The sequence below is a fragment of the Mustelus asterias genome, unplaced genomic scaffold (genome assembly GCF_964213995.1).
Source record: "Mustelus asterias unplaced genomic scaffold, sMusAst1.hap1.1 HAP1_SCAFFOLD_50, whole genome shotgun sequence".
In the NCBI taxonomy this organism is placed as follows: domain Eukaryota; kingdom Metazoa; phylum Chordata; class Chondrichthyes; order Carcharhiniformes; family Triakidae; genus Mustelus; species Mustelus asterias.
The window spans coordinates 172,996-200,116 of record NW_027590123.1 but is presented as its reverse complement, the minus strand read 5'-3'; the positions used below and the strand labels follow the sequence as shown (position 1 = coordinate 200,116).

At 45.5% G+C, this 27,121-nt stretch overlaps 2 protein-coding genes across 2 annotated transcripts in view; both read right to left on the bottom strand.

Moving 5' to 3' along the window:
• LOC144483237 (uncharacterized) overlaps positions 1–27,121 on the bottom strand; it is a 284,523-nt gene that overhangs the window by 127,436 nt on the left and 129,966 nt on the right. The gene's annotated exons all lie outside the window — the stretch shown is intronic.
• LOC144483219 (uncharacterized) lies at positions 47–27,012 on the bottom strand. Its single transcript, XM_078201990.1, has 5 exons — positions 26,524–27,012; positions 24,688–25,915; positions 17,584–18,107; positions 9,924–9,975; positions 47–545 (listed from the first exon to the last, which is right to left on the bottom strand). Exons 2-5 carry the CDS (start codon positions 25,609–25,611, stop codon positions 81–83), a joined length of 1,965 nt encoding a protein of 654 aa, XP_078058116.1. The 5' UTR covers positions 25,612–25,915; positions 26,524–27,012; the 3' UTR covers positions 47–80.

Sequence of the window (27,121 nt, the reverse complement as noted above, 5' to 3'; positions counted from 1 at the left end):
AACCTGAATTGTCAGAATGAAATGGTTCAGTACTGGGCATTGTGAATGCCAGCAACATCAGTGGAATGCAAACCCTTCAGTCACTTGTGAACTTGCTGGTGTGTCAGCAGGTGGGCTAGCTGACTGAATCCCCTCTCACACACTGAACAGGTGAATGGCTTCTCCCGGGTGTGAATTCGCTGGTGTGTCAGAAGGTTGGATGAAGTTGTGAACCCTTTCTCACACATGGAACAAATGAATGGCCTCTTGCCAGTGTGAACGCGCTGGTGTGTCAGAAGGTTTGATGAATTAGTGAATCTCTTCTCACACACAGAGCAGGTGAATGGCCTCTCCCCAGTGTGAACTCGCTGGTGTGTCAGCAGCTGGGATAACTGAGTGAATCCCCTCCCACAAACAGGACAGGTGAATGGCTTCTCCCCAGTGTGAACTCGCTGGTGTACCAGTAGCTCGGAGGACTGCGCAAATCCCTTCCCACACACACAACAGGGGAATGGTCTCTCCCCTGTGTGAAATCGCTGGTGTCTCAGCAGAGTGGTTGACTGAGTGAATCCCTTCCCGCATATGGAACAGGTGAATGGCTTTTCTCCAGTGTGACTGCGTCGATGAAGTTCCAGCAGGGATGGGTATTTGAATCCTTTTCCACAATCCCCACATTTACACGGTTTCTCCATGGTGCTGGTGTCCTTGTTTCTCTCCACGTTGGATGGTGAGTTCAAGCCTCGTCCACAAAACACATGTACAGATTCTCCCTGGTTCAAATGTTGCAATTTTTCATAGGCTTTGCGATTGGTTAAAACAATCCTCCTTCCACATTCAAAGGCCAATGATACTCACACTCCGATTCATTGAGTATCAGATGTTCATGTGATGTTTGGTTTGCATTTCTCATCTCCAAATCCTCTTCTTCTAATAACCTGATAAGTGAGTTGAAAAAGTCATCATTGTCAGAACAAGATAGAAATTCAGAACAGACAATTCTCATTTGGTGGAATATTTTCTGCTATAATTCCCCAAAATGACTGATCCTGAATTGACGCTCAGTTGATTTTTTTTCTCCACAAATCCTCATATCTAGGAAATGGAGCTTACAAAAGTAACCAGCGTCCGTCAAGGATAGAAACTCTGAACAGACAATTCTAGTTTAAAGTTTATTTATTGTCACAAGTAGTCTTACATTAACACTGAAATTAAGTTACTGTGACAATCCCCTAGTCGCCACACAATCCCCTAGTGCCTGTTTTGGGTACACAGAGAGAATTTAGCATGGCCAATGCAGACTGTGGGAGGGAACCGGAGCACCCGGAGAAAACCCATCCAGACACGGGGAGAGTGCGCAAGCTCCACACAGACAGTGACCCAAGCAGGGAATCAAACCCGGATCCCTCATGCTGTGAGGCAGAGGTGCTTATCACGTTGCCATTTTCCACTCTTGTTCCTCCAAATCTGTAAATCCCGTCCCACACACTCTCCTTCCTCTCTCGGCTGAAATCCAAATAAAGTTTTGGATATTTCTTTCCAGATCTTTTTAACAAATTTCAAAACTGGAGATAATTTCATTCATGACTTTTGTCGAAACATGAATCTGAATCACCCTGACTGACCAGAATAACAGACGGTTAACCTTGTGTTCCGAACTGTGTGTGTGGAGATTTTCTCAGAGGAGCCTCACTGAGCCTAACTTTAAATTGCAGATTTTATGAGTTGAATGGATTTGAAGCCCTGTCCCCAGAACATTGTGCTGTCTCTCTAAATTACTAATGCAGTGGCATTGCCACTTGGTCAGTGTGTTCCCTTGTTGGTTGTGGGGAGAAGCCGGAAGCGAGGAATAGTGAGTGGGGAATGTTCATTGTTTCACATTGGGCATTTGGAATCCCCCAGCCCAGACACTGACCTCTCACCTCACAATGCACCAGTGAATGATTGACGGCGGCTCCGGACCAATAGGAGGAGAAAGGGCGGGGCTGGAGGAAGGGACGCGAACAGCTGGTCCTCCAACCATGAGGGGCGAGGCTGGGCTGTGAGTGACGCATGCGCAGTGTGATTAATGGCGATGGACAGACGGTTCTTGTCGGATCCACAATGAATTAAAGAATGACAATGGCGGAACCGGAGGGAGCGATGGATCAGGCTGGGGGAGGTGTTGGCGAGCCTTCATAAACGTGTTATATAAACCGCAAATCCTTGAAAAAGAATTACCGATATCCGGGGATGGTCCCGGCCCTTTGCACAGAGCAGGGCCGCAGCTTTCTCCCAGTTACAGACCCGGGTTAACCGCCGCCATGTTTATCGGGCACTGGCAGGAAGGCGCATGCGCGATCGCCATTTTTATCGGGGGCATTTTGAGCAGGGCGCATGCGCAACCGACATGTTTGTTGAAGGCATTTGAAATTCTTCCCAGTGACAGAATGTGAACAACTTGTCCATCAAACAGCTTCACTCTTTCACTTCCAACTTCTTACTGATGAGAAAACAACAATATCAGGGCAGTGACAATTATTTATATCCATATTGTGTCTTTAACAAAATAAACTAGTCCCAGACATTTTACAGAAACGTTACAAAGTGACACTTGACACAGCCATTTGATTTAATTTATTATTGTCGCATATACTGGGATACAGTGAAAATTATTGTTTTTGTGTGCTATACAGACAAAGCATACCGTACATAGAGTACATAGGGGAGAAGGAAAAGAGAGGGTGCAGAATATAGTGTTGCAATCACAACATGCAGAGAACGGTTAGGTGCATTGACACAAAGAGGCTCTGGAGTGTGGCGGCGAGGGGAATTTCACAGTAACTTCATTGCAGTGTTAATGTAAGCCTACTTGTGACTAATAAATAAATAAACTTTAACTTTAAAGATCAGAACGAGAGTGAAAGATAGAATTAGAGGGCATTCTGGGGACAGCTTGCAAGCCATGCTAAATTCTCCCTCAGTGTACCCAAACAGGTGCCAGAATGTGCTGACTCGGGGATTTTCACAGTAACTTCATTGCAGTGTTAAGGTAAGGCTACCTGTGACACTAATGAATAAACTTATGTCAACTCGCTTTGGCGCCATTTTGTTTAGGTCAGGCAACCAAAGGTTTGGTCAAAGAGTTATCTTTTAAAGCAAGCAGAGGTGGTTGGCAAGCAGAGGGGTTTTACAAAGAAATTCCAGAGCTTGTGGCCCAGGCAACTAAAAGAATGGTCAGCAATGGAGGAACAATTAAATTGAGGAATGTTCAAGAGGCTGGAATATGATGAGTGCAGTGATCTCAGAGCGGAGTGTAGCAAAGGGATCTGTAACTATTTTCTATTATTTTCTTATTAATTACTAATTCTTAAACATCGCTACACAATTATATTGAAATCTCTACTATTATCATTTATTTTCCCCCAACACTAACATGACCAGCAGCAATTATTCCCCATCCCCAGTTACCTGAGTGAAGATGATGTATTATTTTCTTGAACCACTGCAGTTGGTGTGGTGAAGATGCTCTCACAGTGCTGTTAGATAAAGTATTACAGGTTATTCACCCAGTGTTGATGAACAGTTATATCTCCAAATCAACAACAGCAAAATGTAAAGTGATGTTGAGAGCAGTAGATATTTAGGGAGGAAATTCCACAGCCTGGGGCCTGGGTAACTGAAAAATGGCCAACACTTACATAGTGATTCAAATCAGGAATGTTCAAGTGACCGGAATGAGATGAGTTGCAAAGGTCTTAAAGGTTGTTTAGATGGAGGAGATTACAGAGATAAGGATGATCACGGCCATGCTAGTATTCTTAGAGATAGGATGTATGCGCATTTAGAAAGGAATAAACTCATTAACGATAGTCAGCATGGTTTTGTGAGAGGGAGGTCATGCCTCACTAACCTGGTGGTGTTTTTTGAAGAAGTGACCAAAATGGTTGACGAAGGAAGGGCCGTGGATGTTGTCTATATGGACTTTAGTAAAGCGTTTGACAAAGTCCCTCATGGTAGACTAGTGAAAAAGGTTGGATCTCATGGGATAAAGGGGGAGGTGGCTAGATGGGTGGAGAACTGGCTTGGTCATAGAAGACAGAGGGTGGTAGTGGAAGGGTCTTTTTCCGGCTGGAGGCCTGTGACTAGTGGTGTACCGCAGGGCTCTGTATTGGGACCTCTGCTGTTTGTGATTTATATAAATGATCTGGAAGAAGGAGTAACTGGGGTGATCAGTAAGTTTGCGGACGACACAAAACTGGCAGGACTTGCAGATAGTGAGGAACATTGTCAGAGGCTACAGAAGGATATAGATAGGCTGGAAATTTGGGCAAGGAAATGACAGATGGAGTTCAATCCTGATAAATGCGAAGTGATGCATTTTGGTGGGAATAATGTAGGGAGGAGCTACACGATAAATGGAAGAACCATAAAGGGTGTAGAGACGCAGAGGGACCTGGGTGTGCAAGTCCACAGATCTTTGAAGGTGACGTCACAGGTCGAGAAGGTGGTGAAGAAGGCATATGGCATGCTTGCCTTTATAGGACGGGGCATAGAGTATAAAAGTTGGGGTCTGATGTTGCAGATGTATAGAACGTTGGTTCGGCCGCATTTGGAGTACTGCGTCCAGTTCTGGTCGCCACATTACCAGAAGGACGTGGAGGCTTTGGAGAGAGTACAGAGGAGGTTTACCAGGATGTTGCCTGGTATGGAGGGGCTTGGTTATGAGGAGAGATTGGGGAAACTGGGGTTGTTCTCCTTGGAAAGACGGAGGATGAGGGGAGACTTAATAGAGGTGTATAAAATTATGAAAGGCATAGATAGGGTGAACGGTGGGAAGCTTTTCCCCGGGTCGGTGGTGACGTTCACGAGGGGTCATAGGTTCAAGGTGAAGGGGGGGAGGTTTAACACAGATATCAGAAGGACATATTTTACACAGAGGGTCGTGGGGGCCTGGAATGTGTTGCCGGGCAAGGTGGTGGAGGCGGACACACTGGGAACGTTTAAGACTTATCTAGACAGCTATATGAACGGAGTGGGAATGGAGGGATACAAAAGAGTGGTCTAGTTTGGACCAGGGAGCGGCGCGGGCTAATTGTTCTTTGTTTCTCGTTTCAAGGCTTCATTCTATGATCATCTTGCTGGTGCCAGTACAGAGCGAGACTGCGGATAGTTGGGAACTTGTCTCGGGGGCAGGGAATTCAGATGGTGTTCGTAAAGCAGAAGTGGAAATGAATAGGGTTGGGAAGCATTTTCTGATCAGGGCCAGTGTGATCTCCTGGACTCGTTTCGATCGCCTCAGGGGGTCGGAGAGGAATTTCCCAGATTTTTTTTCCCCATATTGGCCCTGGGGTTTTCACTCTGGGTTTTCGCCTCTCCCTGGAGATTACATGGTCTGGAATGGGGGGGTGGGGGTGAGTTAATAGGTTGTGATGAACAAAGCATCGTAGCTGTGAGGGACAGCTCGGTGGATAGGATATTAGGATGTAGATAGGCGGAAAATTGGGCGGGGATCCTGGATTCAGGATTCAATCCTGGACTGGGGAGCGGCACGGGCTTGGAGGGCCGAAGGGCCTGTTCCTGTGCTGTATTGTTCTTTGTTCTTGTTGTTCTAGTAAACAAGGATGAGAATTTTAAAATTGAGATGATTATTCACCGAGAGCGTTTACAGGCCAGTGAGCACAGGGGTGATGGGTGAACAAGACGGTGTGAGTAAGCACATGGGCAGCAGAGTTCAGGATGACCTCAAGCTTGCAGGGAGGCTGAAAGTGGGAGTGTGTGAGGAGAGTTAAGTCTCAAAGTAACAAAGGAATGGATGAGAGTTTCAACAGCAGATAACCAGAGACCAGGGCAGAATCAACCAATGATACTGAGGCGGGCTCGCTGATGATGCCAATTGTGGTTCAAGAGATAAATGCAGTCACAGCAGGGAGAAACCGTAGAAATGCAAGGACTGTGGGAAAGGATTTGAATGTCCACTTAGGCTGGAAACTCATCGGCGCAGTCACACTGGGGAGAGGCCGTTCACCTGGTCCACGTGTGGGAAGGGATTCACTCAGTCATTCACTATGATGGCAAACCAACATAGTCACACTGGAGAGAGGCTGTTCACCTGCCCCAAATGTGGGAAGGGATTCACTCAGTCATCCCACTTGCTGACACACCAGAGAGTTCACACTGGGGAGAGACCATTCACCTGCTCTGAATGAGGGAAAGGATTCATTCAGTCATCTCACCTGCACAAACACCAACGTAGTCACACTGAGGAGAGGCCATTTACCTGCTTTGACTGTGGGAAGGGATTCACTCAGTCATCCCATCTGCAGAAACACCAGCGAGATCACCCTAGGGAGGGACCATTCACCTGCTCTGTGTGTGCGAAGGGATTCACTCAGTCATCTGACTTGCTGTTGCACCAGCAAATTCACTCTGGGGAGAGACCATTCATCTGTTCCCAATGTGGGAAGGGATTAATTCCATCATCTCACCTGCAGACACACCAACGAGTTCACATTGATGGGAGACCTTTTAAATTGTGGACAATGTTATAAAAGCTCTGGGGAACTGATGTAGCATCAACGTGTTCACTCTGATCAGAAACTGTTCAGGTGCTCTCACTGTGGGACTGGGTTCAGGCAATCATCTGTCCTCCTTGTACACCAGTGAATTCACACGAGGGAGAGGCCGTTCATCTGTTCTGACTGTGGGAAGGGATTCGCTCAGTCATCTGACCTGTTAACACACCAACAAATTCACACTGGGGAGAAACCATTCACTTGCCTCAAGTGTGAGATGGGATTTATTAATTCAACCAACCTGCTGAGACACCAGAAGGTTCACACTGTGAGAGAGACCTTTCTTATCATCTGAGTGAGGGAAGAAATTCACTCAGTTATCCTTTAAACACCCATATGTTCACACCAACTGGAGAACTTGTAAATGCAAAGTCTCCAGGAATTGCCATATAGGTTGCCAGGAACTGATGTCCCATCAATGTGTTCTCACTGATGAGGTGTTCTCACTGTGGGATTGGGTTCACTATTCATCTCAACTCACCAACGTAGTCACACTGGGGAGAGGCCATTTACCTGCTTTGACTGTGGGAAGGGATTCACTCAGTCATCCCATCTGCAGAAACACCAGTGAGATCACATTGGGGAGAGACCGTTCACCTGCTCTGTGTGTGCGAAGGGATTCACCCAGTCATCTGACTTGCTGTTGCACCAGCAAATTCACTCTGGGGAGAGACCATTCATCTGTTCCCAATGTGGGAAGGGATTCATTCCGTCATCTCACCTGCAGACACACCAATGAGTTCACATTGATGGTAGACCTTTTAAATTGTGGACACCCATCAAATTTACACTGGCGAGAGGTTGTGCACCTGGTGTGAATGTGGAACGGGTTTGCTTATTTAATCCCATGTCTTGATTCATCAGTGAGTTCTCAACTAACTACAGTGTTGGAGTTTGTTGTTAATCACATCCAGGACTGAACTGGAGTCTGTTTTTGCTGATGTTAATAAACTCCAGCCCAGTTATAGTTAATATTCCTTCATGCCCTCTCAGGCTCATTTCACTCATGAGACTCTCATTCTGCTTCATGCACCCTATTCCCACTGAGCTACTGATCACTCAACCTCATCATGTTTACTGATACTGTTAACAGTCTCTCTCTCTCTATACATATTGTCCTTCTCTCTTTCAAATCTGCCATCATTACCCACCCCCCTCAATAAAATCAACTCTGAAATCCAATCTCCTTAGAAATTTGTACCCCATCTCTAACCACCCCTTCTTCTGCAAAGTCCCTGTCACCTCTTCAATCCATGTCCATCTTTTCTGGAACTCCATATTTGAATCCCCCTAAATGTGGTGGATGCTGGGAAATTTACTGTTGCACCAGCACCATTTACTGTTGGTGTGTTAGCAGGTCAGATGACTGAGCAAATCCCTTCCCACAGTCAGAACAGGTGAACGGCCTCTCCCTAGTGTGAATTCACTGGTGTACAAGGAGGACAGATGATTGCCTGAACCCAGTCCCACAGTGAGAGCACCTGAACAGTTTCTGATCAGAGTGAACACGTTGATGATACATCAGTTCCCCGGAGCCTTTATAACATTGTCCACAATCCGGACATTTAAAAGGTCTCCCATCAATGTGAACTCGTTGGTGTGTCTGCAGGTGAGATGACGGAATGAATCCCTTCCCACATTGAGTACAGATGAATGGTCTCTCCCCAGAGTGAATTTGCTGGTGCACCAGTCAGTAAATTCAAGGAGGAGTTAGACAGATTTTTAATTGTAATGGGTTGAAGAGTTATGGGGAGAAGGCAGGAAAATTGGGATGAAGAACATATCAGGCATGATCGAATGGCGGAGCAGACTTGGTGGGCCAAATGGCCCAATTCTGCTCCTATATTTTATGAACTAATGAACTCCAATAACATTTCTGTTTCGGCACAATATCAGAATAGCTCTTATCAAACTCATAAATTACATCCTCTGCGAATGTGACAATGGTAAACTTCCCTTCATTGCCCTTCCCAGCCAGTCTCAAATCTTTGACACCATTGACCAAACCATCCTCCTTCAATGTCTCACCACTGTTGGTAAGCTGAGTGGGGCTGCAGATTTCCGATTTCCCTTCTTGTCTATCAACTTGTAAGCAGTCTAACAACACCAGGTTAAAGTCCAATTTAGCAGGTTGAACTATAACCTGATGTTGTTAGACTTCTTACTGTGTTTACCCCAGTCCAACGCCGGCATCTCCACATCATATCAACTTGTAGCCAGAGAATCACCTGAAGGAATTGTGAGTATTTGAGTTATATTTTCACACACTCACTCATTGGGTAAGTGACGAGGTGTCATTGAACTTTGAAAGAAAAATGTTCCCTTGTCACACTCACAGTGACTGTATCTTGTACACCAGCCCATCTGGATAAGATTAACAAAAATAAATAAAATATTATAGTCCAGAATGCAAACTCATGGTGGTAAAAACAGTCTGCTAATTACAATTAAAATGCAACACATTGCATGACAACGCTGTTACTTTGTTACAGACCTAATGACACAGATTCATTGCCAATATTGGCCAACAGCTCCATTGTTGCAGAATGCAGATGATACATACGAAGAAGTTGGCCATTCAGCCACTCGAGCCTGTTTCACTGTTTAATATAATCATGGCTGATCAGATAATAACCTCAAATCAACATCCCGTCTGCCCACAGTAACCTATCACACCCTTGCTAACCAATAGCATATCCACCTCTGCCTTCAAAATAATGAGACTTTGCTTTCACAGCCTTCTCAAGAAATGAGTCCCAAAGATTTATGTTGCCCCAAGTGAAAGCATTTCACCTCATCTTTGTTTTATTGGGTGACCCTTTATTTTTAAGCAGTGACCTCTATTTCTAGATTCTCCAAAAAGAGGAAACATCCTCTCCACGTCTACATTCTCAACACCCCTTAGAATATGAAGAGATTCCCCTCTCACTCCTCTAAACTACAGCAGATACAAGTCTAGCCTGTCTAACTTTTCAGCATAAGACAACCCACCCATTCCAGGCATTAGTCTGGTAAACATCTGAAATTCCTCCATATATATTCTTTAAACTACATTTTTCCTTAAATAATATAACCAACACTGTACACATTACTCCAAACATGGTCTTACCAGTGTAATTGAAGCATAAACTTTTGTATTTAATTCCTCTCACAATACATGATAACATTCTAAAAGCTATTCTAATTACTTGCTGGACCTGCATACTAGTGTTTGTGATTCGTGCACTGGAACACCCAAATCCCCCTGCACCTCAGAGCACTGAAATCTCTCCAAGGCAAAATGAACAATTTCACATTTTCCCACATTATAGTCTATTATAGCTCGATCTTTGCCCACTCACTTCATCCATCTATATGTTTTTGTTGCCTCCTTCTGTCCTCTTCACCACTTACCTTCACACTTACTTTTGTGTTATCAACAAATTTGGCAACAATCCCATCCAGACTTTCATCCGAATCATTTTTATCAATTGTAAAAAGTTAAGGCTGCATCACTGATCCCTCTGGCACACCTCTCATTAGATGCTGCTACAGCACATTGGCTCAGTGGTTAGCACTACTGCCTCACAGTGTCAGGGACCATGGTTTGAATCCAGCCTCGGGTCGTGTGGTTGTTTTCACGTTCTCCCTGTGTCTGCGTGGGTTTCCCCTGGGTGCTCTGGTTTCCTCCCTACTCCAAAGATATGCAGGTTAGGTGGATTGGCCATGCTAAATTGTCCCTTAGTGTCCCAAGACATATAGTTTAGGGAGATGAGCGGGGTAAATATGTGGGGTTATGGAGATAGGACTTGGGTGGTATGCTTTGTCGGAGACTCAATGGGCCGAATGGCGCCTTTGATTCTTTGAACCTGCAAAAGACTCATTCATGCCAACACTGAGCTTCCTGTTAGCCAGCCAAAAACTATCCAGACCAGTATTTTCTCCCCTATCTGTGATGGTAGGAGAAATACATTGATACTTCTGATTATGCTATCCATATGTAAACAGAATCTCACCTTCACTTCTCCAGATTGAGGGAAAGATTATCCGATACTGGGTCTCGAATGGCAGCAGGATTACCCACAGTCCCGTGCGCCTCAGAAAGCGCTCAACATCGGCGGGTTGTGCGTGTGGCTGGCGCATGCTCGGAGGGAGCTGGTCTCTTTGAAGTTGTTTGTGAGAAGTGGCCGGAAGTGGCGGAAGTGAGAGTGGAGAATGTTCACTGTAAACCCCGCCCCTTCAAGCCTGACCTTTCACCTGGCACCTCACAATGCCCGGGGACTGATTGACGGCAGCTCCGAACCAATAGAAAGAGAGGAGAGTGAACGGCTGGTCCTCAAACCAATCGGAGTGAATGAAGGGGCGGGGCTGTGACTGAAGCATGCGCAGTGCGGGTGTTGAGCTGCAAAGCCTCTTCAGAAATTCCATCCTGTATTTCCAGTGAAAAGTTTCCTAAACTCCATTTACAGGGAGTGAGAAAGGGAGGATTTACAGACGGGAAAGTCAGAGCAAACATCACATCAGGTTAGAATAGAATCATAAAATCCGACAGTGCAGAAAGAGGCCATTCGGCCCATCGAGTCTGCATCGACCACAATCCCACCCAGGCCATATCCCCATAACCCCATGTGTTTACCCTCCCTAATCCCCCTGACAACAAGAGACAATTTAGCATGGCCAATCCACCTAACCTGCATATCTTTGGACTGTGGGAGGAAACCGGAGGACCCGGAGAAAACCCATGCAGACGGGGTACACACTCCACAAAGACAGTGACCCAAGCTGAGAATTGAACCCCAGTCCCTGGCGCTGTGAGGCAGCAGTGCTAACCACTGTGCCACAGTGCCGCCCACAAAGTTTAAATGCGTTTCCACCCTGCTGAGCACAGCAGATTCACGTGGGAGAGACCATACACCTATTCCGTATGTGGCAAGGGATTCACTCAGTCCTCGGGACTTTGCACACACACCAGGGAATCCTCACTGTGGAGAAAGCATTCAGCAGCTGGTTCTGACAGTCACTCTTCATCAGGACCTGAATATCATTGGTCTTGAATGTGGAAGGAGAAATGTTTGTTCTGCCTGTGGGGAAAGATTTAGAACATCAGTGTGACTGGAAAAGTGCTGAGACACACACATCCCTGTGAGAGTGTTCCAGTGAACTGACCATGGAAAGAGCTTTAACCAGTTACAGTCTGAAAAAAACACCACAGCATTCACAGCGAGGAGAAACTGTACTCGTGTTCTGTGTGTGAATGAGGCTTCAACTGATCATCAAACCAAGAGAGACACAAGGTCCCTGGCACCATGGAGAAAACGTGGAAATGTGGGGACTGTGGGAAGGGATTCAATTATCCATCCCAGCTGGAAATTCATCGACGCAGCCACACTGGGGAGAGACCGTTCACCTGCTCAGTATGTAGAAAAGGATTCACTCAGACAACCAAACTCATTTTACACCAGCGAATCCACACTGAGGACAGGCCATTCAGCTGCACTCAATGTGGAACAAAGTTTAAATGCACTTCCACCCTGCTGAGGCACCAGCAGATTCACAGTGGGGATAGACCATACATCTGCTCTGTATGTGGCAAGGAATTCACTCAGTCTTCGGGACTTTGCACACACCAGAGAATTCACACTGTGGAGAAGGCATTCAGTTGTACTTCCTGTGGAAAGAGGTTCAGGCAGTCATCTGAGCTCGATGAACACCAGCAAATTCACACTGGGGAGAGGCCATTCATCTGCTCTGTGTGTAGGAAGGGATTCACTCGGTCATCCCACCTTCTAAGACACCAGCGAGTTCACACTGAGGAGAAACCATTCAGCTGTACTTCCTGTGGAAAGAGGTTCAGGCAGTCATCTGACCTCAAAGCACATCAGCAAGTTCACACTGGGGAAAGGCCATTCATCTGCTCTGAGTGTGGAAAGGCATTCACACGGTCATCCCACCTGCTGACACACCAGCACATTCATAAGTGAATCCAGAGGTTAGATTCTGCTGTTATTGTTGCTGTTCCTGGACTGACAGTCTGACAATATTTGGTTTGTTTCTGTGGATATCAACAAACCACATAACAGTCTGGAGTTTAATATTCTGGAGATGTCATTGACCTTTGGGCTGCAGTGTCCCTTTTTAAATGCACCATCTGTGATCTTCACACATAATTCAAGAACTCTCAACAGGAACTTGTTCACAATAAAATTATGAACTTTTCCATCAATGCTTAATTGATCTCTGATGCAAAATCTACAATTCAGTGGCTGAGAGGTTCCACTGATTTCTATCTCCAATTAGAAAGGGTTGTTAATTCTTCAGGTGAAAAGAACCAGAGGAAAAAATGCAAATTGTCTTAAAACTGCACAACCAACTACTCGCCCATTTTTAAAAAAGATTAAAAATCCTGCTAAAAGAAGCAGGGTGATGATGAAGAGTACATGAGGCTCTTGGACAGATTAGCGCAAAGTGTGGAATGTGTGAAAGGTATCGGAGGCTACCATTACATCCTTCCTTTAGCTCATGAGGAAGTTGCAGTGGGTCTAAAGGTACAAGACAAAGACAAGAAATATTTTTATTCAGAACCTTAAAGACATGGTAACTCGATTTAGTCTTTCTCCAATAATACGCTTAAAGTTTTAAAGTTTATTTATTAGTCACAAGCAAGGCTTACATTAACACTGCAATGAAGTTACTGTGAAAGTCCCCTAGTTGCCACAGTCTGGCACCTGTTCGGGTTAACGCACCTAACCAACACGTCTTTAAGAATGTGGGAGTAAAACAGAGCAGCCGGAGGAAACCCGCGCAGACACAGGGAGAACGTGCAAACTCCACACAGACAGTGACCCAAGCCGGGAATCGAACCCAGGCCATTGGCACTGTGAATCAGCAGTATTAACCACTGTGCTCCCGTGTCGCCCCATGTCAAGGACAAAAGGGTGATTCGAGACAAAGTCATGGAGAAATGGATAGGGACTGGACCTGGGGCACCAGCTAAGTTTCTGACTGATAATGAAGGGGAATTTGTTAATGATGAGTTTGGAGACGTGTGTGAAAACATGAGTATTCTGGTCATGAACACGGCAGCTGAAAGTCCTTTCAGTGATGGGCTCTGAAAGGAATCACACGGTGACCGATGAAATGCTGCAGAAAATCTCAGCTGATCAGCCAAACTACAAGTTGATAACTGCACTGGCCTGGACGATTCAGGGAAAGAATTCACTTCAGATGGTTGGAGGGTAGAATCCCTGTCAATTGGTCCATGGCAGAAATCCCTAATTACCCTCTGTGCCGGGCGATGGACTTCCTGCTTTAGTAGGGATACAATTTGTTCCATTTTTCATAATCAATTATCAGATTGTTTCATGAAAAGAAGTGCTTAAATTGAGAAATTAAGTGGGGATCCTAGAAGAGGCTGTCTTGTCATGTAACACTTTGTACAAAATAAGGAAAATCATATTTTTTCTTCGATTCATTGTGAAATATGTTGCTGTGTATTGTGATGACACCAGTCTGGATTGTTAACGATTGAGAAATTCAAATAGCCAGTGATTAACAAAGAATTATGCTCCAAGATTCCACATTTTTAAACAAGACCAAAATTTATTTATAAAACAATATTAAAAACCAGCACTTTAGTTTATAAAGATTTATGGTATGAACCCAGTTCTACATTTTAAATCTTGCCACCAACCAGAGTTCCCTTGTATTTAATATAGTCATAGAGGTTTACAGCATGGAAACAGGCCCTTCGGCCCAACTTGTCCATAACCGCCCTTTTTTTTAAAACTCCGAAGCTAGTCCCAATTGCCCGCATTTGGCCCATCTCTCTCTATACCCATCTTACCCATGTAACTGTCTAAATGCTTTTTAAAAGACAAAGTTTCCCGCCTCTACTACTACCTCTGGCAGCTTGTTCCAGACACTCACCACCCTCTGTGTGAAAAAATTGCCCCTCTGGAAACTTCTGTATCTCTCCCCTCTCACCTTAAACGTATGCCCTCTAGTTTTAGACTCCCCGACCTTTGGGAAAAGATATTGACAATCTAGCTGATCTATGCCCTTCATTATTTTATAGACCTCTATAAGATCACCCCTCAGCCTTCTACACTCCAGAGAAAAAAGTCCCAGTCTATCCAGCCTCTCCTTATAACTCAATCCATCAAGTCCTGGAAGCATCCTAGTAAATCTTTTCTGCACTCTTTCTAGTTTAATAATGTCCTTTCTATAATAGGGTGACCAGAACTGTACACAGTTCTGGTCACCCTATTCCAAGTGTGGCCTTATCAATGTCTTGTACAACTTCAACAAGACGTCCCAACTCCTGTATTCAATGTTCTGACTGATGAAACTAAGCATGCCGAATGCCTTCTTCACCACTCTGTCCACCTGTGACTCCACTTTCAAGGAGCAATGAACATGTACCCCTAGATCTCTCTTTTTTTATAACTCTCCCCAACGCCCTACCATTAACTGAGTAAGTCCTGCTAATATCTTTAAGGTTCATTCACTTCTGTTCCTGGGACCATCCTGAAGGTATGCCAAAGCTCCCAGAATTCAATTTAATTATCCTCAGTTTTCCAGATATTCTCCAAGCTCCAAGATCTTACAGGGGAGCTGCTATTGGTTTTTGGCTAAAAAAAAGTCAACCTTTCCATTGAGATCTCAAAACTGTGGACTCCTCAGTTTAAGCATGGGCTTCACTGCCTTCTTGTTGAGGGATTTAAACATTGGGAACACCCCTGGTTCCTAATGACCCTCTTGGCTTCTAGTTTCACAGCTGGTTCACAGCTCCTGGTCCCACAGTTCCTGCTGATTGACCAAGCTGCCTGCAAACCTCCTGTGAGGCAAAGAAAAAGTCATGAGGGGTCATTCATTGTTTACGTGTCCTCACCATCAGCTCTGACTTGTTGAATCAACAAAGGCTGCCTCTTAACTTTAATTAACACAGGCCTGTTTCCCATGCATTTACATCAGAGGTGTGTTTACCAGTTTCCATGTCTCTTCATTTAAAAGAATTCCAATCTCCGACCTAAACGTTATTTTCCAAAACATATGAATGATGAAACTAGATAGTTGCAATAGCTGGCAGGAGCACAATGGGCTGAGTGACCTCTGTCTGTGCTCTTTGAGCCTCATGCATTGAAAGGCAGAGGCTTGTCTTCAATTGTGGATGACATTAAAGAAAGCAGCGTCTCCTCTTCTCTCTATGTTTCATTTAATACAAATCTCCTCTGGAAGTGGCAGATAGAATTGAATAAGGACAAGTGTAACGGATGTGATTTGGCACAAGGGACAGGGAGAGGGAATATAGACTGAATGACAAGTTCTAAAGAATGAGCAGGGACAGAGGGAACTGGGGATTCATGTGCAGAGCTCATTGAAGGTTTGCAGAGCTATCAGGAGAAAAATCAGCAAAACAAATGGGATCTTGGGCTTCAGATATAAAAATATTGATTACAAAGGCAGCAAAGGTATGCTGAATGTTTATAAAACTCTGGTTAGGCCACAACTAGAGTTTTATGTCCAGTTTTGGTCACTGCACTTTAGGGTGTGAGGGTCATTGAGAGGGTGCAGAGGAGATTTACCAGAATGGTTCCAGGGTTGAGGAATTGCAGAATTGTTAAGGGGGAGGAGGAGGCTATTTGGCCCATCGCATCTGCACCAGCTCTCCAAAGGAGCATTATGGCTTGGTGCCATTCCCCTGAACCCAAGCATTTTGTTTCTATTGTAGCTACAAGGTTAGGTTGGAGAAAGTGGGCTTGTTCTTTCTGGAGAAAAGGGGGTTGCAGGGTGATTTGATGGAGGTGCAGAAGTTTATGTTTAGACAAGGTGAACAAAGAAAACCTGTTCCTATTAGCCGATGGTGCAAGGAGGAGGGGGCACAGATTGAAGATTTTGGTCAAGAAATGTAAGGGGGCTGTGAGGAAGAATATTTTTACACTGCGAGTGGCAATGACCTGGAACACTCTGCCCATGAGGGGAATGGAAGGAGAGAAAACAAACATTTTGGGAATGAAGTTGTGGGAAATAAACTTCCAGGGTTACGGGGATATATTGGGACAATGGGACTGACTGGTTTGCTCTCCAGAGCTGGCACAGATTCAGCAGGTGAATGGCCTCATTTCTTACACTAATGACTCTCTGATTTAAGGAGAGAAATTTCAAGATTTCCAATCCCTCATCCCTGGTGCCATTCTTATAAATCCACTCTCCAGCCTCTCAAAGAACTTTCCTTCAATGGCCCATATACAGGGTTCCATTCTAGAGGGATAGAATTGAAAAGCAGGGAGGTTCTGTTCAACTGGTTCAGAGCCAGAGTTAGACTACACTGGGAGCACTGTCAACATTCATAATCTCCATTTCGAAAAGTGTAATAGAGGCACTGGAGAAGGGGCAACAAAGATTCACAAGAATAATCCCAGAACTGAGAGCATTTAACCCTCAGGAAAGGCTGGGGCCGCTTTTCTCTAGAAAAGAGAAAACTGAAGGGTGACCTGATGGAAGTCTTTAAGATTATGAAGGGGTTCAATAATCCAATAGGGAGTTCAGTGAGAAACCTCTTTACCAGCGAGTGGTGAGAATGTGGAACTCACTATCACAGCGAGTGGTTGAGGTGAACAGCATGAATACATTGAAGGGGAAGCTGGATACATACAGGAGGGAGAAAGGAATAGAAAGATATGCTGATGGGGGAGATGGAGGGGGGTGGGTGGAGGCTCATGTGGAGCATAAATACTGACATAGACCAATTGGGCCGACTGGCCTGGCCCTGTGCTGCAGACTCAATGGAACAGAGACAAATGTATTTATTTTAGATCAACCTGTAGTGGTAGAAAAACACTATTTATTATCCAGGGTAAAACATTCCATTAGTTTTTGTGGATCATTTTGTGGAAGTGTGCACTCCCAGGCTCAAAGTGCATCAGCCCATTGGATCCAAAGTCATGAGAGCGGCCAGTCCAACAGAGAGAAACCCTCTGACCCTCCCACTTCACCCACTGTCTGAATGAACATGGTTCAGTCCTGGATGCGATTAACAGCAGCAGTAACAGCAGAATCCAATTCCTGTCATCACTTATGGATTTGCTGGTGTCTCAGCAGGTTGGATAACTGAGTGAATCCTTTACCACAGTCGGAGCAGGTGAATGGCCTCTCCCCAGTGTGAACTCGCTGGTGTAAGCGCAGGGTGTACGAATCACGGAATCGTTTCTCACACTGAGAGCAGGTGGCAGTTCTCTCCCTGCTGTCAGCTCGCTGGTGCCTCAGCAAATTAGATAAATGACTGAATCCCTTCCCACACTCATTGCAGGTGAACGGCCTCTCCCCAGTGTGAATTCGCTGGTGTGACTGCAGGTTGGATGAATCACTGAATCCCTTCCCACAGTCAGAACAGGTGAACGGTCTCTCCCCAGTGTGAACTCGCTGATGTCTCAGTAAGTTGGACAGCTGCGCAAATCCCTTCCCACAGTCCGAGCAGGTGAACGGCCTCTCTCCGACATGACTGCGTTGATGAGTTTCCAGTGCAGAGGGTGTACAAAATCCCCTCCCACAGTCCCCACATTTCCACCGTTTCTCCACACTGCAGGTGTCCTTGTGCCTCTCCCAAGTTCAAGGATCAGCTAAAACCTCATCAACACAAAACACATGTACTATCTCTCCGCATTGTGAATGGTGCGAGGTTTTAACAGACTCTGTCACCACTTTAAACTCTTCCACAGTCAGTTCACTGGAACACTCTCACTCGGGTGTGTGCAGCGGGTCTTGGTGCTTTTCCAATCACACTGGTGTTTCAAATCTTTTGAAGCAAACTGAACAGACAAACATTTATCCTTTGAGAGTCAAAGGCCGATGATATTCAGCTCCTAGTGAAGTGAGTGATTCTGGTTGGTCTTGACATGACGTCTGCTTTGAATTTTCTGCTTCCTAATGTCCTGCAAAAGGAGTTTACAAAAGTCATCACCGTCAGTTGGAATAGAAATTCGGAACAGTCAATTCTAGTTTCTGTGGAACATTCTTTCCTCTCTCATTCTAAGTAAAGTTGTAAATCTCCATCCCACAGATTCCCTCTCTGTTCTCACTCTGCTGTCCCAATGTTCAGCCTCCCAATTCCCCAGAGAGTGACAATTCATGCTGATTGACAGCTCCATGCTCACTGCTTCTTGTCGAGGATGCAGCCCTGAAAATCTAGATGTAAACTGCTAGACTAAAAACTTATGTTTAGATTCAATCTTTTTGGCCAACCAAATACACTAAATCAAATTAACGAGGGAACAAATTAAAATGGGCATCTCCCAAAAGGAGGGCAACCACCCAAAACAAAAGACAAAGCGGAAAGGAAAGGAAAGCATCAAATCAAATGTGATTAAAGGGGTCAAGAATGCACCCCAGTCTCCCTGCGGTGCCCAGCAGACACAGAAGGTGTTAATGGTGCCCTGGGACACCGAATGCTCAGATCCTAGACCAGAATTTGTTGAAAATACCTAGAAAACATCAAAGGGATTAGACAAAGACAACATGGATTTACGAAAGAGAAATCACGCCTGAGAAACATACTGGAGATTTTTGAGGACGTCATCAGTAAAATAGATAAGGTGAACCAGTGGATGTGGTGTATTTAGATTTTCAGAAAGCTTTTGATCGAGACTCAAATAAAAGATTAGTGTGCAAAATTAAAGACCAAAGAATGGAGTAATATATTGGTATGGATTGAGAATTGGTTAGCAGACATGAAACAGAAAGTGGGAGTAAATGGATCTTTTACAAAGTGGCAGGTGGTGACTGGTGGGGTCATGCCGGGGTTAGTGCTTGGACCCCAGCTACTCACAATATATATCAATAATTTGGATGAAGGAACCAAATGTAATATTTCCAGGTTTGCTGATGACATGAAACTTGGCAGGAATGTGAGTGGTGAGAAGGATGTCAAGAGACTTCAAGGCGATTTAGACAAGTTGAGTGAATGGGTAAATAAGAACATAAGAAATAGGAGCAGGAGTCGGCCATCTAGCCGCTCGAGCCTGCCCCGCCATTCAATAAGATCATGGCTGATCTGAAGTGGATCAGTTCTACTTACCCGCCTGATCCCTATAACCCCTAATTCCCTTACCGATCAGGAATCCATCTATCCGTGATTTAAACATATTTAACGAGGAAGCCTCCACCACTTCAATGGGCAGACAATTCCAGAGATTCACCACCCTCTGAGAGAAGAAGTTCCTCCTCAACTCTGTCCTAAACTGACCCCCCTTTATTTTGAGGCTGTGCCCTCTAGTTCTAGCTTCCTTTCTAAGTGGAAAGAATCTCTCCACCTCTACCCTATCCAGCCCCTTCATTATCTTATAGGTCTTTATAAGATCCCCCCTCAGCCTTCTAAATTCCAACGAGTACAAACCCAATCTGCTCAGTCTCTCCTCATAATCAACACCCCTCATAAATATATGGCAGATGCAGTTTAACATGGATAAATGTGACGTTATCCATTTTGGACGGAGAAACAGAATAGCAGAGTATAATTTAAAAGGTGATAGATTGGGAAATGTTGATGGACAAAGGGACCTGGGTGCCACTGAAAGCAAGCATGCAAAAACAAGAAGCAGTTAGGCAGGGAAGTGGTTTGTTGGCCTTCATTGCAAGAGGACATGAGTACAGGAGCAAGGATGTCTCACTGTAGCTGTACAGGGCCTTGTTAAGACCACACCTGGAGGTTTGGTCTCCTTACCTAAGAAATGATATATTTGCCACAGACGAATGCAGCAAAGGTTCACCAGATATGATTCCTGTGCTGGCAGGATTGTCGTATGTGGAGAGATTGGGTTGACTGGGCCTGTATTCACTGGAATTTAGAAGAATGAGACAGGATTTCAGTGAAACGGATAAAATTCTGACAGGCCGGACAGACTGGATGCAGGGATGTTGTTTCCTCTGGCTGTGGGTGTCTGGAACAAGGGATCACAGTCTCAGAATACAGGGTGGACCATTTAGGAATGAGACAAGAAGAAACCTCTTCACTCAGAGGGTAGTGAACCTGTGGAATTCTCTACCACAGAAAGCTGTGGAGGCCAAGTCACCCAATATATTAAAGAATGAAATAGATAGATTTCTAGACTCTAAAAGTGTCGAGGGGAATGGAGAGGGCACGGAGCATGGTGTTGAGATAGAGGATCAGCCATGATCACATGGAATGGTGGAGGAGGCTCGAAGGACCAAATGGCCTACGCCTGCTCCTAATTTCATAGAACCATAAAGTGCAGAAGAGGTCCCTCAGCCCATCGAGTCCACTCCGACACATTAGAAACACATGAACTCCCATCTAATCACATCTGCCTGCACTTGGCCCATAGCCCTGAATGTTATAATGTGCCAAGTGCTCATCCAGATAAAGGGTGTGAGGCAACCTGCCTCTACCTCCCTCCCAGGCACCGTATTCCAGACCATCACCACCCTCTGGGCAAAAATATTTTTCCTCACATCCCCCCTAAACCTCCTGCGCCTCACCTTGAACCTGTGTCCCTTTGTGACTGATCCTTGAACTTAGGGGAACAGCTGCTCCTCATCCACTCTGTCCATGTCCCTCATAATCTTGTCCACCTCGATCAGATCGCCCCTCAGTCTTCTCTGCTCTAACAGAAACAACCCAAGACTATCCAACCTCTTTTCATAACTTAAATGTTCCACCCCAGGCAGCATCCTGGTGAATCTCCTCTGCACCCCCTCCAGTGCAATCACATCCTGCTGATAATGTGGTGTCCAGAACTGCACACATTACCCCAGCTGGGGCCTCACCAAAGTTCTGTGCAACTCCAACATGACTTTCCTGCTTTTGTAATCTATGCCTCGATTGATAAAGGTAAGTGTCCCATATGCCTTTTTCACCACCCTACTGACATGCCCTTCCACTTTCAGAGATCTGTGGACAAACACACCAAGGTCCCTTTGTTCCACAGAACTTCCTGGTGCCCGACCACTCATTGAATACTTTCTTGTCAAATTACTCCTTCAAAAAAGTGTATCACCTCACACTTGTCAGGGTTAAATTCCATCTGCCACTTATCTGCCCATTTGACCATCTCGTCTCTATCATCTTGTAGCCCAAGACACTCAACCTCACTGTTAACTACTTGGCCAATCTTTGTATCATCCGCAAACTTACTAATCCTACTGCCTACATTGATAACTATGTAATTTATATGAATGACGAATAATAGTGGACCCAACACGGATCCCTGTGGTATGCCAAAGGACACCTACTTTCAGTCACTAAAGCAGCCATCAGTCATCACCCTCTGTCTCCCATAACTGATGTGGAGATGCCGGCGTTGGACTGGGGTAAACACAGTAAGAGTTTTAGCAACACCAGGTTAAAGTCCAACAAGTTTATTTGGTAGCAAATGCCATTAGCTTTCGGAGTGCTGCTCCTTCATCAGATGGAGTGGATATCTGCTCTCAAACAGGGCATACAGAGACACAAAATCAAGTTACAGAATACTGATTAGAATGCGAATCTCTACAGCCAACCAGGTCTTAAAGATACAGACAATGTGAGTGGAGGGAGCAGTAAGCACAGGTTAAAGAGATGTGTATTGTCTCCAGACAGGACAGCCAGTGAGATTCTGCAAGTCCAGGAGGCAAGCTGTGGGGGTTACCGATAGTGTGACATAAACCCAAGATCCCGGTTTAGGCCGTCCTCATGTGTGCGGAACTTGGCTATCAGTTTCTGCTCAGCGACTCTGCGCTGTCGTGTGTCATGAAAGCCGCCTTGGAGAACGCTTACCCGAAGATCAGAGGCTGAATGCCCGTGACCGCTGAAGTGCTCCCCCACAGGAAGACAACAGTCTTGCCTGTCGAGCGGTGTTCATTCATCCGTTGTCATAGCGTCTGCATGGTTTCCCCAATGCACCATGCCTCGGGACATCCTTTCCTGCAGCGTATCAGGTAGACAACATTGGCCGAGTTGCAAGAGTAGGTACCGTGTGCCTGGTAGATGGTGTTCTCACGTGAGATGATGGCATACGTGTCGATGATCTGGCACGTCTTGCAGAGGTTGCTGTGGCAGGGTTGTGTGGTGCCGTGGTCACTGTTCTCCTGAAGGCTGGGTAGTTTGCTGCGGACAATGGTCTGTTTGAGATTGTGTGGTTGTTTGAAGGCAAACAACCTTCAAACAACTCCCTAATGCTCCCTCCTCTCACATTGTCCGTATCTTTGAGACCTGGTTGGCTGTAGAGATTCGTATTCTAATCAGTATTCTGTAACTTGATTTTGTGTCTCTGTGCCCTGTTTGAGAGCAGATATCCACTCCATCTGATGAAGGAGCAGCGCTCTGAAAGCTAATAAACCTGTTGGACTTGAACCTGGTGTTGTTAAAACTCTTACTGTGTCCTACAACTGAGCCAATTTTGAATCCACTTTATCAAATTACCCTGGATCCCATGTGAATATACCTTCTTTACAAGTCTCCCATGTGGGACATTGTCAAAGGCTTTGCTGAAATCCATACAAACTACATCGACTGCACTACCCTCGTGTTGTGGGGAAATTTCAAGGCGGCCAATTGTGACTTAACTTAGACAATTCAAAACTCACAAAGATGTAACAAAATTTATTGAACATAAAACAAAAGAAAACAAAAGCACAGCTGACCGGAGACTTCCAAAAGGTTTAAATAGCTCGAAGGAATAGAGCCATAGAACCACTCTGAAAGATCTGAAGTACAGAATCAAATAAAGATCAATTATACTTTTTCATAATGAATTCATTAGCTTAAAATCAATTTTGTTTACCAGTCATACATCAATACAAATCTCTGTCAAGTACCTCAGCCAACCATATGATACTTAATATCATGGTGAGATTCTATTCGTCCTTCAAATCCGGACGTCTTTCCCTTTTTGGCTCTAACTACATCTCTGTTGCCTGGTAACAGCAGACGCTACCTCAAGGACGTTCCCTCCAGCTCACTGCCAAGTTGAATGGACATGTGATCCTGCATCCAGGGGCATGTCTATCCTTGTGTCTGGGCAGTGAATACATCTATTCATAAATGTTGCAGAATACGTACCCTCATTGGAATCCCACCCGATAAGACAATTGCTGATTAACCAGTTCCCAGACCTTTGACTTTAAACTAATGTCATTTACCACCATGCCTTTTGGTACCTTTGCTTGACCAAAGTGTACAATACATTAAAATACATTTAAAATATTAGCGTATATGTTTTAAATAATAATTACTTGTTTTGATTCACTTTCTGCATTTACATATGTGTAAACTGTTTTAGCTTGCCCAATAATCATTTAACTCTTTACTGATTTCCTGTCCTCTTAAAGACTGCATTCTGCCTCTAAATCTTATTGGTTGATTAGGGATCCCCTTCCATACCTCGTTGACACATCTGGTCACCTCCTCAAAAAATTCAATCAAATTTGTTAGGCATGACCTTCCTCTGACGAAGCTATGCTGACTATCCCTGATCAAGCTTTCCCTCTCCAAATGGAGATAGATACTTTCCTTCAGAGGTTTCTTCAATAGTTTCCCTACCACTGACGTGTGGCTCACTGGTCTGTAGTTGCCTGGTTTGTCTCTACAATTCTCCTTAAATAGCGGAACCACATTAGCTGTTCTCCAGTCGTCTGGCACCTGTCCCGTCGCCAGAGAGGAATTGAAAATTTGGGTCTGAGTCCCTGCAATCTCCTCCCTTGACTCCCACTGCAGCCTCGGGTACAATTCATCTGAACCTGGAGATTTATCCATTTTAAAGGCCTTGTCCTTTCCTATGTCAATTTGCTCAAGAACCTCAGTCTTGGTGGAGCAGGATCAAGGAGCCAAGTGGCCTACCCCTGGTCTAAAATCGCTTCTGAGAGAAACACCTCGGGTAAATTCAACAAAAGAACCATGTAACAACCACAGCCCATCTCCATGGCAATGTGGCATGCTTTGGGGGTTCCAAACAGAAATAAGAACTAAATATCTCTTAACTTCCTAACACCCTTTCATTCTGTGATCCTTGTAAAGTCTGAAAGCAGGTATTTGCAACAAGACTCAAAGAGCATCAGCCCACTGGAGGCAAAGTCGTGAGACCGGCCAGTCCAACATCAAGTAATCCTCCCCATTGAGAATGAACAATATGCAGTCCTGGAGATAATTGAGAGTGGAAATAATATCAGATTCCAGCACCTGTAATCACTTGTGAACTCGCTTGTGTCTCAACAGGATGGATAAAAGAGTGAATCCCTTCCCACACTGAGAGCAGGTGAATGGCCTCTCCCCAGTGTGAACTCGCTGGTGTCTCTCCAGGTTGGATGAATCATTAAATCCCTTCCCACACCGAGAGCAGGAGAAGGGCCACTCACTGGTGTGAACTCGCTGGTGTCTCAACAGGTGGGATGACAGAGTGAATCCCTTCCCACAGTCAGAGCAGATGAATGGTCTCTCCCCAGTGTGAACTCGCTGGTGGGTCTGCATGCCGGAAGAATCACTGAATCCTTTCCCACAATGAGAGCAGGTGAATGGCTTCTCTCCGGTGTGAACTCGCTTGTGTCTTAACAGGTTGCATAAAAGAGTGAATCCCTTCCCACACTGAGAGCAGATGAACGGTCTCTCCCCAGTGTGAATTCGCTGGTGTGTCTGCAGGTTGGATGAATCACTGAATCGCTTCCCACATTGAGAACAGGTGAATGGTCTCTCCCCAGTGTGAACTCGCTGGTGTGTCTGAAGGTTGAATGAATTACTGAATCCTTTACCACACTGAGAGCAGGTGAATGGCCTCTCCCCTGTGTGAACTTGCTTGTGTCTCAACAGGTGTGATGACAGAGTGAATCCCTTCCCACACTGAGAGCAGGTGAATGGCCTCTCCCCAGTGTGAACTTGCTGGTGTCTCTGCAGGGTGGTTGACTGAGTGAATCCCTTCCCACACTGAGAGCAGATGAATGGCCTCTCCCCAGTGTGAACTTGCTGGTGTCTCTGCAGGGTGGTTGACTGAGTGAATCCCTTCCCACACTGAGAGCAGATGAATGGCCTCTCTCCAGTGTGAATGCGCCAATGGTTTTCCAGCTCTGATGGAGCTTTGAATGTCTTCTCACAGTCCCCACATTTCCACGGTTTCTTCATGTTTTAGGTCTCGCTGTATCAATCCAGGTCAGTTTAACAGTTGAAGCCTCATCGACACAACAAACACATGTACAGTCTGTCCCCGCTATGAATGGTGTGATGGTTTTTCAGCCTCTGTAACTGGTTGATATTCTTTCCACAGTTAGTGCACTGGAACACTCTCACTTGGGTGAGACTGGGCAAACATTCCTCCTTCTAGATTCAAAGACCGATGATATTCAGGTCCCAAGGAATCAAGTGACTCTGTCAAATCTAGAACGTCACGTCTGAGATTTCTGTCAGTAAATGCTCCTGTCACAATATCCTGTAAATGTAGTTTACAAATGCCATCACGGTCAGTACAGGATAGAAATTCAGAACTAACAATTCTCAATCCCCAGAAGCTCTAAATCTCCATCCCATACACACTCTCCCTCCATTCTCACTCTGCTGTATCTAATATTCACCCTCCCAATTCTCCTGAAGGTGCTGATTGAGGCTGATTGACAGATCCATGTTCACTACTTCCTGTCCTGGACACAGTTGAAAATCTCCATGCAGGCTGCCAGACAGATATACTCAAGATGGCACCGGAGCGAGGTGACTTCTTGCAAGCTGTGCCAAGCATACCATCTAATTTTATCTCTGACACTTGTTCTATGCTTTGAAACCTCGATTCTCTCTGCACCCTAGTTGTGACTGTAACACTACATTCTGCACTCTCTCCTTTCCTTCCCTCTGTACGGTATGCTTTGTCTGCATAGTGCGCAAGAAACAATACTTTTCACTGTATGTTAATACACTTGACAATAATAAATCAAATCACTGGACTAAAAATGTGTGAAATGTACAGACTGGATTCATTTCCTTTCCCTTCAGTTGCTGCAAGTCCCCAATTTTTCCCAGAATGCAAAAAGAAAGTGTTTTACTCACAGATGTTGGCCACAGGAGGAAGTTTGAATCTATCTGAAGCTCAATCTTTGTTCAGAGAGAGGAGGAGGATGGGCAGCAGTTTTCTGGACAAACAATGGAGGAACATTCGTGCAGCCATTGACACAAGGCCCAGACTCTGACTGGCTGGAGGACCAGGGCTGATCTGGTCCTCCACGCATTGCCATTGGTCAATCTGCCGCATGTAGACAATAAGGGGGCGGAACCCGGGCCCACGTGGGGGTGGGCGGGGCTTTGACCGCCAGCCGCGCTGAGCTGGTGCCCAATCCGCAGTGTGCTGCTTCTGTAACCAGTGATATTGCTGCCAATGGGACACTGTGTGCTGGGAACGCCCCTCGGAGTCATTGTGACGACTCAATCCAACAGCAATCACTCTGCTCCGCGCCAACATCCTTGGATCCCAGTGCGCAGGCCCGGACGCCCGGACATGGGAGCCCCGTCCCCACCCTTTGTGCCCCCTCCCCCGGCACCTCCTCGAGCCAAGGTTTCCAGGCACCCGGCCCTGAGGGAGAGGGGGAACCGCGCATGTGCAGGGGAGAGCCCGCCCCCTGACCTTCACGCTGAGGTGTTGACCAATGGG

Bases quoted from the DNA above. Each gene is read 5' to 3' on its own strand.
- LOC144483219 (XM_078201990.1), bottom strand. From the start codon at position 25,611: ATGAAGAAACCGTGGAAATGTGGGGACTGTGAGAAGACATTCAAAGCT. The intron at 9,976-17,583 runs GTGATGACAGGA...TTCGGATGAAAG, and splicing joins AGACACCAGCAAATCCATAA to TCTGGATGGGATTGTTGCCA. The intron at 546-9,923 runs GTAAGTGGTGAA...GGGAAGGGATTC, and splicing joins ACACAAAAGTAAGTGTGAAG to ACTCAGTCAACCACTCTGCT.